Raw genomic sequence first — 14626 nt, forward strand, 5'->3', positions numbered from 1 at the left:
TTGCTGAAAATCAGCTCCCGAATTGCTGTTTGTTCATTACAGAGTCTGAATTCCTAACTGAGACATGAAATGACTATCCAACTTAACTGCCCACCATGAGCTTGGAATGACCTGATCGGCCAAACCATAAAATTGGACAGGCACAGGGATATTCTATTTAAAGAACAATAGTACATAGGAGACCAGGCCCAAGCATATCTGAAAGGCAGAAGTAAACTTCATAAACTGGTAGCTCAGACTCCCACAGTATTTGCTCCTACAGCTTTTCCAACTATTTCTTAGTTCACAGCAGAATCTTATGGGGGAGATCTAAACATCAAGGAGAAAAAGTGTAGGCCTGATTGGATGTATGTATGGGTCTGCATAGTATGCTGGCCCCAGCCGGAAATAGGGGGCTATTGTCATTTCACGATAGCCCCTTCAAGTTGCCCTGAAACATAATGATGAAGGGAAATCCTCCCACTGGGCAGAAATTGAGATGGCATATTTGGTTATTCATTTCATGTCGGAGGAGATCTATGATACAGATCTACATCAATCTGTGGGCTAATGAGTTGGCTAGCTGGGCAGGGACTTGGAAAGAAAACGATTAGAAAACTGGCTGTAAGGAGGTGTGGAGAGTGGCACGCAGATGAACTTCTCAGAATGGGCATGGAATGTGAAGATATTTGTGTTCCAAATAAGGGCCTACCAAAGGGAATCTACTGGAGAGGATGCTGTCAATAAATGAGAGGTCAAGGTGTCCCAACCTGTGGATGTCAATCTTCCCCCAGGCACTTGCCTACTCAGTGGGTCCATGTACAAAGTGACCATGGTGGCAGATATGGAGGTTATGCCTGGACTCAGCAGGTTGATTTCCTTTCAACAAGTTTGATTTAGTTATTGCCACTGCACAGTGCCCAAACCACCATCAGTATAGATCAACAGAAAACCCCTGGTATGGCGCCATTTCCTGGTGAAACCACCCAGTTCCCTATTGGCAGATTGTTTATATTTGACTCTTCCATTATGAAGTCAAAGCTTTCTTCTTGGATACCTATACATTTTGTGTATTGGTTTGTCTTCTCAACTCATAGTACTTTTGCCAGGAACGCCATTTGTAGACTTACTGAATGACTTTATCTATGTCCCATACAGCATCACTTCTGACTAGGAGTTACATTTTTCAGTAAAGGAATTATGGCAACAACTCACACTCAGGTAATAATAATTCATTAGCTTTACCATGTGCAGCTCTCTTGATAGAATAGTGGGATGGTCTTTTGAAGAGTCAAATGTGGTGCCGGCTAAAATACAACACTGAGAGTTCTGTCTTGCTGCAAGCAGTGTATTCCTTAAACCACTGGTTTGTAAATGTTGCTATCTTCCTCATGACGGAAATGCAGAGGTTCAAGAACCAAAGGGTGTAATGGGGGAGAGAGCTCCTCTTCCTGTTAAACCAAATGACATACTGTAGGAGCGTTTTCTTCTTCGTCTGGGACCTAAGCCTCCATGGAAAGGAGGTTCTAATGCCCAGGAATGAAAGAAATGCTTCCCTTAGGGAATATAGTCAGGATCTGAGGAATTGGAGGTTGGGATGCCTGATAGCCATCTGGCCCCTCATGTCAGTGAATAAACAGGTAGAAAGGAGGGATCTTACTGCTCGGGGTGATTGATGCTGACTATTCAGGGAAAACTAGGTTGTTGCTACTCAGTGGAGGTAAATAGGACTGTGTCTGGGACCCAAGGGATTCCCTAAAGCAGGTCTTATTACTTCTCTGCCCAGTAGTTTCAGACAATTGAAAACTGTAGCACCCAATAAAGAAAAGCACCAAGGACTTAGAGTCCACAGAAGCAAAGATGTGATTCCCACTCCAGGTGAAGAAGAAGAGCATCAGGCTGAGGTACCCGTAGAGACAAGGGGAACATGTGATAGTTAGTGGAAGAAGGCAACCATGGTTGTCAAACTAGAGAACTTGTGAGGAGCTATAGAATCAAGTAGTCTCTCAATTAACTGCTTAACTGTTTCCTCCTCACTCCTGCCTTTTCCTCCAACCACTGCACGTGAGTAAAAAGTTTCAGTTGGGATTATGACCACATTGACTTAACTTGTGATCATTCAGAAGCTAATATTTTTTTATATTTTTCTTGGGATAGGGAACAGAGAGTTCTCACCCATGGAGGAAGAGCGTGGACCTGAGGGGCAAAAGGCTTAGACTATGCTGGATGGCTTCCAGTGACCCTTCAAGATCCACTGGAAAGAAATTGGAGGGTGGGAAGAGAGTGAGGTCAGGGTATTCCTGATTCCTTCTCTCTGGGGTCACCCCAGTCTATTTTTCTTGAGGAGGGTCATGGCTCCTATTACGTTGTCATTTCCACAAAGCTCTCTCTGGTGGGTTCTGGTAACCTTTTCCTCCTCTTGTCCTTTCAGGCCTATGGGTAGGAAGGGGTGTATCCTATCGTTACTAGCCCTGGGGTTGGGCGCTATGCCTTGGGATTTCCCTATACTCTGCCCATATCTTTATAAATAGCTCCTTTATTACATTTAACTCAAATTGCCAAATTTGGAATGTGTCATATGTTTCTTGTTAGGACCTGATTGGCATAGCATGCCTCCCAAGTTCGCCCAAGCGGACTTGAAAGACTTTGATGTGGGAGAGACATTCTCTCTCTTGAAAAGATGTAAATGACTGAGCATACAGTTCTGATTCTCACAGAAAATTATCTTACAGCCATGAGGGAACTTGGCCTTAGTAATGAACGTCAGTTCAGAGAGAACTAAATACATGCTGATCCTTGCTGACATTGTGGAATTATCGTATCAGCCATTCTGATCCTGTATTACTTCTAGACTGCCAATGACGGGATCTAGTAAATATTTTGATCACTTTGAATTGGATTTTTCCAGCTTTTGAAGCTGAAAGTAAATTTAACTGATTGGTTCTTGTGAGTAGAATTGAGGAGTCAAGGGGTACACACATTTATTTTTTTCATAGCTCCTGCAAAATTGCCTTCCAAAAAGGCTGTGTTAATTCTCACATTCATCCATACAGTGAGTGAATCTGTTTCTTCACCGCCATTGCCATCTTTAAAAAAAAAAAAGTTATTTATTTCTCCTGAAAGAGAGAGAAAGAGAGAGAGAGAGAGAGAGAGGAGAGACAGAGTGCACATGTGTGAGTAGGAAAGAGTCAGAGATAGAGACAGAGAGAGAGAGAGACAGAGAGAGAATTCCAAGCAGGATCTGTGCCATCAGTCCAGAGCCTGATGTGAGGCTCGATCCCACCAACCATGAGATCATTACCTGAGCCAAAATCAACAATCAGACACTTAACTCTGAGCCACCCTTGTGCCCCACCTACCACCTTTTTAATTTGTGCCTTCCTGTTGGGTGGAAATGGAATCTCATTGTTGCTTTGATTCTCATTTTGCTAATTACTAGTATGGTTAACTATAATTACGTTTATTTGTTGGATATTTATATTTTCTTCTCAGTGAAATGCTTTTTACATCTGTAGTTTATTTTCCTATAAAATTACTTGCATTTTAAAATTGATTAGTAGGAACTATTTAAAAACTTTGAAAATTAGGTATTAGCTTATTGGATGCATTGCACATATTTTCTCCCACATACTTTTTCTTTTAACTTTCACCTATGTGTTTTGTCAAGTTTGTCCAAAATTCTAAAATTTTGGTGATGTTCAATTTACCATCTTTTGTTTCAAGACTGTTGCATTTTGTGTGATGGGGATCATTGGGCTAAAAGTTCTCTGTCACTTGGCTCTTTGTCCAGGAATTTCAGACTTTAGGCATTTAACCTAAACTTTTCCTTCAATGTTTTACCGCAAGCTGTCTGATGAGGCTTTATGTGTTTGTTTCTTATTTTGTGGTTGCACATGAATGTACAATTTGATCAATAGATGTTTTAAATTCAGAGAAATATACCTTGATGTTGGTCCTTTAGAGTTGGGCTCTTTTGTCTTGATGCCTTTAATATTTCTATTTATTTCTATTTATTATTTGGTGAGGCATGTGGAGGTAATTTTTGCTAATTCGTCTTTCATTTTCACACGAAGGAGAGGAAACTGTTGACCCACAACCTAAAGTCTGGGTTTTCACAGAGGACCCAGCTTCAGGGAGGTGTGATGATGGATCAGCCCACAGGGAAGTAAGTCTTAGACAATGGGCATGGGCTGCTTAGAGGAGCAGAGGTTTGGGCAAGTTCAACTACATCATCCCACCCATGTTTGGTAAAAGCTGTACTGCAGAGGTCGCCCTGGGAATTTCCTTGGCATGTTCCCATTTTCCTAAGTCTACTCAAGTACAAATGGCCTGTGCTGTTCTCTGTGGTGCATGGTACACATCATGTTGCCCCATTAGTTTGACCAAGGTTAGTGCCAGTTCTTTTCCAGTAGCAGGGCCCAAACCAGACTGCCAAGCTTGCTTGTTAGTAGCCCTTGATGGGATGTAAGCTACAGTGGCCCTAGTCTTTTCAGGAGTCCCAAGGGAACTGATGAGCACGGCAGCAGGAAGCCCTGCATTGAGGAGTTGGGAGTTATAGATTCCAAGCCCAGTTCTACTACTAATTTGCTTCTGTGTATTTGTCAACTGTGGGGGCCAGGTAACCTCTACTCTCTACCACTTCTTGGTTCCTTCTGCTTTATTCATTGTGAATGTTAGCTTGGCTATGTGAATAAGTTTTTATGGAGATTGTGCATCTATGAACAGATTATAGAGATTCTAGTGATGTTGAATGACCAAGCTCTCTCACCCTACCTGGTGTCCATTGATGTTCCCTCCACTTATCAAGATCATGGGCATGTTTGTTTGTTTGTTTATAAATTTATATCCAAGTTATTTAGCATATAATGCAATAATGATTTCAGGAGTAGATTCCAGTGATTCATCCCCTACATATAATACCCGGTGCTGATCCCAACAAAGGTCCTTCTTAATGTCCCTTGCCCATTTAGCCTAACTCCCCACCCAAAACCCCTCCAACAACCCTCAGTTTGTTCTCTGTATTTAAGAGTCTCTTATGTTTTGTTCCCCTCCCTGTTTTTATATTATTTTTGCTTCCCTTCCCATTGTTCATCTGTTTTGTATCTTAAATTCCACCAAAAAACTACTAGAACTGATCCATGAATTCAGCAAAGCCACAGGATATAAAATCAGTGCACAAAAATCGGTTGCATTTCTATACACCAATAATGAAGCTGCAGAAAGAGAAATCAAGGAATTGATCCCATTTACAATTGCACCAAAAACCATAAAATACCTAGGAATAAACCTAACCAAAGAGGTGAAAAATCTGTATACTGAAAACTATCGAAAGCTTATGAAAGAAATTGAAGAAGACACACAAAAAATGGAAAAATATTTCATGCTCATAGATTGGAAGAACAAATATTGTTAAAATATCTATACTACCCAAAGCAATCTACATATTAAATGCAATCCTATCGAAATAACACCAACATTCTTCACAGAGCTAGAACAAACAATCCTAAAATTTGTATGGAGCCATAAAAGACCCTGAATAGCCAAAGCAATCCTGAAAAAGAGAACCAAGACTGGAGGCATCACAATTCTGGACTTCAAGATGTATTACAAAGCTATAATCATCAAGACAGTATGGTACTGGCACAAAAACAGACACTCAGATCAATGGAACAGAATAGGGAACCCAGAAATGAACCCACAAACATATGGCCAACTAACCTTTGACAAAGGAGGAAGGAATAGCCAATGGAATAAAGACAGTCTCTTCAGCAAATGGTGTTGGGATAACTGGACAGCAACATGCAGAACTGGACCACTTTCTTACACCATATACAAAAATAAATTCAAAATGTGAGACATCAAAATCCTAGAGGAGAAAGCATGCAGAAATCTCTTTGACCTTGGCTGCAGCAACTTCTTACTCAACATGTCTCCGGAGGCAAGGGAAACAAAAGCAACAATGAACTATTGGGACCTCATCAAGATAAAAAGCTTCTGCACAGTGAAGGAGACAATCAGCAAAACTAAGAGGAAACCATTGGAATGGGAGAAGATATTTGCAAATGACATATCAGATAAAGGGTTAGTATCCAAAATCTATAAAGAACTTATCAAACTCAACACCCCAAAAACAAATAATCCCGTAAAGAAATGGGTAAAAGACATGAATACACACTTTTACAAAGAAGACATCCAGATGCCTAACAGACACATGAAAAGATGCTGAACATCACGCAGCATCAGGGAAATACAAATCAAAACCACAATGAGATACCACCTCATACCTGTCAGAATGGTTAACATTAATAACTCAGGCAACAACAGATGTTGGCAAGGATGTGGAGAAAGAGTAACACTTTTGCACTGCTGGTGGGAATGCAAGCTGGTGCAGCCACTCTGGAAAACAGTATGGAGGTTCCTCAAAAAATTAAAAATAGAACTATCCTAGAACCCAGCAATTGCACTCCTAGGTACTTGTCCAAAGGATACAGGTGTGCTGTTTCAAAGGGGCACATGCACCCAATAGCAGTGCTATTGACAATGGCCAAAGTATGGAAAGAACCCAAATGCCCATTGATGGATGAATGGATAAAGAAGATGTGGGAGGAGGTCAAACTTTCACTCTTCACAGATGACATGATACTCTATATGGGAAACCCAAAAGATTCCACCAAAAAACTGCTAGAACTGATTCATGAATTCAGCAAAGTTGCAGGATATAAAATCAATGCACAGAAATCAGTTGCATTGCTATACACCAACTATGAGGTGACAGAAAGAGAAATCAAGGAATCAATCCCATTTACAGTTGCACCAAAAACCATAAAATACCTTGGAATAAATCTAACCAAAGAGGTGAAAAATCTATACACTGAAAACTATAGAAAGCTTATGAAAGAAATTGAAGAAGACACAAAGAAATGGAAAAAGATTCTATGCTCCTGGATAGGAAGAACAAATATTGTTAAAATGTCGATACTACCCAAAGCAATCTACATATTCAATGCAATCCTTATCAAGTAACACCAGCATTCTTCACAGAGCTAGAACAAATAATCCTAAAATTTGTATGGAACCAGAAAAGACACCGAAAAGCCAAAGCAATCTTGAAAAAGAAAACCAAAGCAGGAGGCATCACAATCCCAGCCTTCAAGCTATACTACAAAGCTATAATCATCAAGACAGTATGGTACTGGCACAAGAACAGACACTCAGATCAACGGAATAGAATAGAGAACCCAGAAATGGACCCACAAACGTATGGCCAACTAATCTTTGACAAAGCAGGAAAGAATATCCAATGGAATAAAGGCAGTCTCTTCAGCAAGTGGTGCTGGGAAAACTGGACAGCGACATGCAGAAGAATGAACCTGGACCACTTTCTTACACCATACACAAAAACAAACTCAAAATGGATGAAAGACCTCAATGTAAGACAGGAAGCCATCAAAATCCTCAAGGAGAAAGCAGGTAAAAACCTCTTTGATCTTGCCCTCAGCAACTTCTTACTCAACACGTCTCTGGAGGCAAGGGAAATAAAAGCAAAAACGAAGTACTGGGACCTCATCAAAATAAAAAGTTTCTGCACAGTGAAGGAAATAATCAGCAAAGCTAAAAGGCAACCGACAGAATGGGAGAAGATATTTGCAAATGACATATCAGATAAAAGGTTAGTATCCAAAATCTACAAAGAACTTATCAAACTCAACACCCAAAAACCAAATAATCCAATGAAGAAATGGGCAAAAGACATGAATAGACACTTCTCCAAAGTAGACATCCAGATGGCCAACTGACACATGAAAAAATGCTCAACATCACTCATCATCAGGGAAATACAAATCAAAACCACAATGAGATACCACCTTACACCTGTCAGAATGGCTAACATTAATAACTCAGGCAACAACAGATGTTGGCGAGGATGCGGAGAAAGAGGATCTTTTTTGCATTGTTGGTGGGAATGCAAGCTGGTGCAGCCACTCTGGAAAACAGTATGGAGGTTCCTCAAAAAACTAAAAATAGAACTACTCTATGACCCAGAAATTGCACTACTAGGCATTTATCCACGGGATACAGGTGTGCTGTTTCGCAGGGACACATGCACCCCCATGTTTATAGCAGCACTATCGACAATAGCCAAAGTATGGAAAGAGCCCAAATGTCCATCGATGGATGAATGGATAAAGAAGATGTAGTATATATATATATACAATGGAGTCTTACTCAGCAATCAAAAAGAATGAAATCTTGCCATTTGCAACTACGTGGATGGAACTAGAGGGTATTATGCTAAGTGAAATTAGTTAGTCAGAGAAAGACATGTCATATGACTTCACTCATATGAGGACTTTAAAACAGATGAACATAAGGGAAGGGAAATAAAAATAATATAAAAACAGGGAGGGGGACAAATCAGAAGAGACTCATAAATATGGAGAACAAACTGAGGGTTGCTGGAGGGGTTGTGGGAGGGGGGATGGGCTAAATGGGTAAGAGGCACTAAGGAATCTACTCCTGAAATCACTGCTTCACTATATGCTAACTAATTTGGATATAAATTTTAAAAAATAAAAAATAAAGTTAACAACAAAGATGTGGTATGTGTGTATATATATATATATGTATATATATACATATACATACAGACATACACACATACACACACACACACACACACACACACACACACACACACACACTGGGATATTACTCAGCAATCAAAAAGAATGAAATATTGCCATTTGCAACAACGTGGATAGAACTAAAGTATATTGTGCTAAGCAAAATCAGAGAAAGACAAATATCATATAACTTTACCATATGTGAAATTTAAGATACAAAAAAGATCATGGGCATGTTAAGTGAGCAAACTAGTGGGGCTTGTTAGCAAACAAGCGTGGATGATAATATCTTAGAGCTTAAAAATTGGAATCTGGACTTAGTGAGCTCATAAAATTATTTCCATGTCTAGAATCTTTGGCTTTACGAGTACTTACTTGAATTCAATTCAAGCCACGCTTAATGGTGTGCATATTTCATTGTTGTAAGTGACAACAAAACATTAATAGAAAGAACCTGGCAAGCTGGGTTATGTTTACATAGCAGAATCACATTCTTTACTTTTTATAACCAGCATAAATATTGATAGTCCTCTCAAATACAGCTAGGGTAACATGTAATTTTATTATCCATCCCTCTAAGACAAAAGTTCTGGTCCATTTCTTCAGTAGATGGGCTGTCTGCTCCTCAATTATGTACCCCAGTGGTTCAGTTCTTCCCTATTATCACCATCACTCCTATTCTAATTTCTCTTATACTCATTCACACTCAAGTTTAAATGGGGAACTTCAGAATGGATACTGATTGCTGGGAACTCTGGAAAGTACTGGATTCTCTGAATATTGGGAAGTGAGGGAAAGGTCAGGATCAAGTGGAATAAAGAGGACACATGTCATCATAAAACATAGATTTTTACACCCTTCTTCTGGGCATGGAAAATTCAAGCTAGATCCAATGGCTTTTGAATCACTGAAAATACAGCTTTCTGGGTTGTGTCGCTTGGAACCTCTGAGCATCTCTTGGGCTCATGCCTCCTCTCCACATTTGTGGTTCATGCACCCAACCGGTTATACTCTCTTTTCAGAGGTCTGAGCATCAGTTTGGCAGAAGGTCTCCTCCTGAGGTCTGGGCATCCGTCCTACAAGTTCCTTCCTTTGAGCTCCTAGGCTTTTTTGTTCTCTCTGGTTTCTTTCCTGCAATTAACTATCTGGGATCCCTTAGTACTTCCTTGTTACTCTTTAGCCTTCTGACATGTTTTCTAACCAATTCCCTTTGTTTGAAATTCCTGGTGTGGGTTCTGCTTTCCACACTAGATCCTGATTGAAACAGAAGCCTAAAGAATTTGGGGGCCAGATGATAGGACTATTTAGATGCCATTTTATGGTGAGCCTCCCAAGAGAGGTATGTTGACTGATGCGTAATGGAGAGGCTCTTCAATTGGACAGAGGGGACCCAAGAGAGGTGACCCTGGCTGAGCCTGGCTTTGAACACCAGTGTGCCTGAATTCATTTTCACACTGTCTCCTGGGGTGACAGATAAACTGGAAGCCAAAAATGATGGGATTGATGTCTCCACAGGAAAGGACCATGTTCATCCAAGGCTAACAGGGAGATGGGGGTGAAAAGTATGAGAGGTTGAGCGAGAAGATTCCTTTCAGGGTTGGGAAAAGGGGCTCATGGAAGTGCTTGCCTAGAAGGTTCTATTTTAGCCCTTCCCCCAACCTCCCTGTAGCTAGGCAGTTAAATATGAAGTTGATTCCAGTCTGTCTTTTGAAATTCACCTCAGTCAAGTTAACTTGTGCCTCAGAAGGTTTTCATGCTTGATCTCAGCAGATGGGGTGTGGAGGTGGGAGTAGAGGCATAAAAAAACATGATACAAAAAAAAATAATAATAGTAACTGTTACCATTAGTTGAGAACCTACAAATGTCCTGCATTACTAGAACAGAAAGGGTGGGAGAGAAGTTGGGTTCTGGGGCTCTGTTGTTAGAGAAATCAGTGCCAACCATTTTAGTCCTTAGGCAGTTCAGAGTCCACTGCATTTTGGGGGCACCAGAGACCAAGTTTGCATCAGTTATGGGTACACCACTCAGTACCTATGGCTTCCCAAGGGGATGAGGTGCATCTCTGAGGGGCTGAAAGAGTATAGTAGGCTTTCAGCTTAACCTTTCTTTCAGGGGTGGCCTGAGGTGGTTCAGGCATGGTTGGATGAGTGGGAATGCCATGTGGGAACCCTGCCTAAAGCACACAGCTAATTTTGCAATCACAAGACTCCCTTAGTGGAACTGTAAAGGGCAAGCTTGATTGCCCCAGCAGATGGACTTCCCTTGTGGAGGGCCTGGCATTCCAGGTGTAGCCCAAGTGACAAGGCAGGAGAATTGAGCTCCGGGGAAGTCCCGCAGTCTCCCCTTGCTGAGCAGCCTGGGGTCTGTCATCAACTCTATTTCCCCGTAGGTGTGGCTCGGTGCCTCCTTCTCAAGGAGCTCAGGCTGGTCACACTCATGCTGATGCTGTGATTTCTTCATCTGAGTCTCACAGGATCTTCTGGCATATGATTGCCACACCCCACCCAGCCAGGTGGGACCTCCCCGTACTTCCCAAATAAATGACAGTCTCGGTCACTGCTCTTGGGAGCTATTGGAGCTGTGATTCAGTCCCCTGCACTTTTGATAAAGGTCCTTCCTTGCCCGCTGATAGCTGGCAAGTCCTCCAGCTCTTCTTTGTGCTTTAGGGCTCAGGGAAGAGATGCGGCCATGCCGGGCTCAGTCCGGCGTGGGGTCAGTGGTTTCCGGGAGTTACTAGGATCTTGGCAGAGATGCCCTGGCCTGGGGCCGCCCGCCCTGCTCCCAGGCAGAAGCAGTTGCCGATGGGAGGAAGGAGGAGGGATGCGGGCATCAGGTGGGGGTGGCTTTTTAAGGTCAAAAGTCACGCCTGGCTCAGGACTTTTAGGGAGAGATTCTGTCACTGGCTGGATCTTTGGGTGGAGTAAACTCTGCGCCATGTCCCCCTCCCTGACACCACCTTGAAGTTTTGTCTCAGGAGGTGGCTCAGATTTTCTGACTAGGGCTTTGTGTCAGGCCAGGCTTCCAGGCCAGCTCCCTATCCAGAATGGGGACCTCAGTAACTAGTGTCCTGGAAAGGTCTTAGGAATGTCTCCTGACCCTTCTGTCTCCTATTGCTGTCCCCGCAGGTGTGGAGACAATCCCATTATGACATGCATTCGAGGAGTCCCTTTCTGTGGAGAACCCTATACAGCAGGTGATGTTGAGATGGGGCTCTGTACCCACACCTGTGCCCACACCTGTCTCTTCTGAATGCCCCAGCATTCTCTGCCCCTCTTTGTGCATGGCCCTTCCCACCCGGTGCTGTCCATCTTCCACTGGATGGTGGGCTTCCACGGGGTGGGGAGTGGTGCTTATTCTCTGCTCTAGCTCCAGACCCAGCACCGAGCCAAGCACAGAGTAGGCATCAGAAGGAGTACCTGGGCCTTGACTGTACTGTGGGACAGGTTATCCTCTTAGACCAGCTTCAGCCCTGGCCCTCCTCACCACCACCTGTAGCTTTCCTGGAAAGAAGGGCTGGGCTGAGGGTCACCAGATCACTGCCAGTTTTGGTGTGTAAACCCTGAGCCTTCCTTCCCGAAGGGCCTAGCGTCTAGTAAAGTGGCCTAATTAGAATGTTTCCTCATTATTCTTTTCTATTTGAACTGTAGTGAATAAACCTCAGACCGGGGAGGTCTCTGACTTGAATCAGCAGGTGTGGATCCTGCAGGATCAGACCATTGTGACAGTTCCACGGACTGACAGTGTGACTCCAGGTGAGTAGTCATCCTGTGGCTGCTGCCTTGGAGGCCAGGGAGGCGTCATGTTAGCACACATGGGATGCTGGCACTGGCTTTGTGTTCAAAGGCAGCTTTACAAAAGGGCCCACCTGGAGGGGGCTCCCCCACCTGCCTGGGAAGGGGTGTCCTGGGGAGCCGGAGAGCTGCTTTCAGTGACCTGATGGCCTGTCACATGGAAGAGGAGTATCTTATTCTGCCTGACTTCTGGGTGTCCTAAAAGGACTCAATGAGTGGGTACCATGGGAAGGCAGGTTTCAACATCACATGAGGCCAAACTTGCTAATGGATGGAGGTCTTCAAGGAGCAGAGGGGCTGCTTGGAGTTGGAGTTTCCCACCTCCAGGTGGTCCAGCAGGGGCTGCCATCTGTTTAGCTCTTCGTGTTTGCTCCATTTCCTAGGGCAGTGACTGGTGCATGGTGTGAGTGAATGAATGAACGAACAAATGTGGTGGTTGGCGTTTTGGTGGGCCTGGGGTAGCAGGGATTGCACTCAAGGTTTCTTCCTGCCCCACCTGGGTGATGCTGGCCTCGTCCTGATTTCAAGAGGAAACTGACACTATCTTCCCTTTTGTCCTTCTTAGTCACTGTCACTGTTGTCCCGTGCAAGTATCCAGAGTATCTTGAGCAAGGCAGAGGGATTCCCATTTATATGGGAATAGAGAATCCAGAAATGTGTCTGTCTTGTGAGGACATAGGAGGGCAGCCCACATTGCAACTGAAGGTGAGTAAGAAAAATAATGTTATTAAAAATACCAGTTTCTTTCTTCCTTCCTCCCTTCCCTCCTTCTTTTCTCCCTTCCTTCCTCCCTTTCTCCCTCCTTCCCTCCCTTCCTTCCTTCCTTCCTTCCTTCCTTCCTTCCTTCCTTCCTTTTCCTTTCTTTCTTTCTTTCTTTCTTTCTTTCTTTCTTTCTTTCTTTCTTTCAGAGAGAGCAGGGAAGGGCAGAGAGAGAGAGGGAGAGAAAATCCCAAGCATGCTCCGTGCTGCAGTGAGGAGCCTGACATGGGGCTCTCCACCTCATGAGCCATGAGATCATGACCTAAGCCAAAATCAAGAGTGAGACCACTCAACCAACTGAGCCACCCAGGTGCCCCAAAAGGCCAGTTTCTTTTATGAGATATTTATTTGGTAGATAATCTAGTTTTAGAAGTAAAGAAAGAAATATTCTCCGTTCTTAAACATATTTATTCCTAGATATTTTTGAGTTATCTGCATGCAGTTGCGTTATCCTGAACATCACTAGTTGAGGATCTTTGTCTTTCTTGTATTTTAAGATATTGTCTACCATTGTTTCAAGTATATTCTCTCCTTCATTCTGGCTTCTCTTTCCTTCCTTTTGGAATGCCTATTCCTTAGTCATTGGAACATCTAGATCTCTCTTCAGTATCTCATCTTATTTTCCATACTTTCTATCCTTTCACTGTTTTGTTTTTTTCTTGTTGCACCCTGGGAGAATATCTTGGTTTAATCTTCCAGGTCACAATTACATTTTAAGTTTATCCTGTCTGCTTACTTATTCTCCTATTCAGTTTTCTGAGATTTCAATCTTTCCTCTTGTTCCTTAAACTTCAGTTTAGTTCAACTCAATTTCATTTCATCCAGTCCAATTAGCTGAGTAAATGTGTAGGTTTTTAGTGGCACAGCACCGTTGTGGCCATTTGAGATACATTGGTGCCCAGAATGGCACAGAGCCCTGCCCTCAGAGGGTGTGGATTCTAGCAGGAGGAGAGAAGTGGTAGACAGTAAGTGTAATAGGTAAGCCTGTGGTGTCTTTAAGGGTGTTATGTCCCGTGGGAAAGCACAGTTAGAGCAGGCTAAAGAGACTGGCCGTGCCAGCCCAGGTGGAGTTGGGCTGCCGTAGAAAATAGTGCAGTCGGCATCATAAGATCTTAGCAGACAGTAGAAGGCAAGAAGAGAGTTAGCCAACAGGTGTGAGTGGGAGCAAGTTCAAGAATTAGCAGAGAGAACAGTGTGACAGGAGTGAACTAAGTGGGGAGGAGTTCAGAGAGATAAAAAGGCAGGACACAAAGGGCCTTGCCGGCATTTGTAAGGACTTTGCCTTTCCATCTGAGTAAGATGGGGCATTATTAGAATGTTTTGAGTAGAAGAGTCCCATGCATGAACATAGGTTTGAAAAGAATTATTTTGGCTGCCAGTTGAAAGCAGACTGGGGGGGGGGGGGGGCAGGGTAAAAGTCCTGTGGGGGGACTTCAAGGTGATCTAGGGGAGATTTGATGGACGTGGACAAG

General features: G+C 43.0%; 2 protein-coding genes across 12 annotated transcripts in view; both read left to right on the top strand.

Moving 5' to 3' along the window:
* IL36G (interleukin 36 gamma) overlaps positions 1-14626 on the top strand; it is a 172844-nt gene that overhangs the window by 155998 nt on the left and 2220 nt on the right. For 8 of the 10 annotated variants that reach the window (XM_078444705.2, XM_078444702.2, XM_078444703.2 and 5 more), the window contains 2 exons: positions 12252-12356; positions 12961-13100. In XM_078444705.2, the coding sequence (XP_078300831.1) occupies positions 12252-12356; positions 12961-13100 (245 nt within the window). Of the gene's footprint in view, positions 1-11729; positions 11798-12251; positions 12357-12960; positions 13101-14626 lie in introns of all 10 variants that reach the window. The other 2 variants (XM_078444707.2, XM_078444708.2) reach the window with 1 other exon arrangement.
* IL36B (interleukin 36 beta) overlaps positions 13005-14626 on the top strand; it is a 31599-nt gene continuing 29977 nt past the window's right edge. The window contains exon 1 of one of the 2 annotated variants that reach the window (XM_078444712.1): positions 13005-13100. The gene's annotated coding sequence lies outside the window, so the exon portion shown is untranslated. The remainder of the gene's footprint in view (positions 13101-14626) is intronic. The other variant, XM_078444713.1, reaches the window with a different exon arrangement.

Source organism: Panthera onca, chromosome A3 (genome assembly GCF_046562875.1).
Source record: "Panthera onca isolate mPanOnc1 chromosome A3, mPanOnc1 haplotype 2, whole genome shotgun sequence".
In the NCBI taxonomy this organism is placed as follows: Eukaryota; Metazoa; Chordata; class Mammalia; order Carnivora; family Felidae; genus Panthera; species Panthera onca.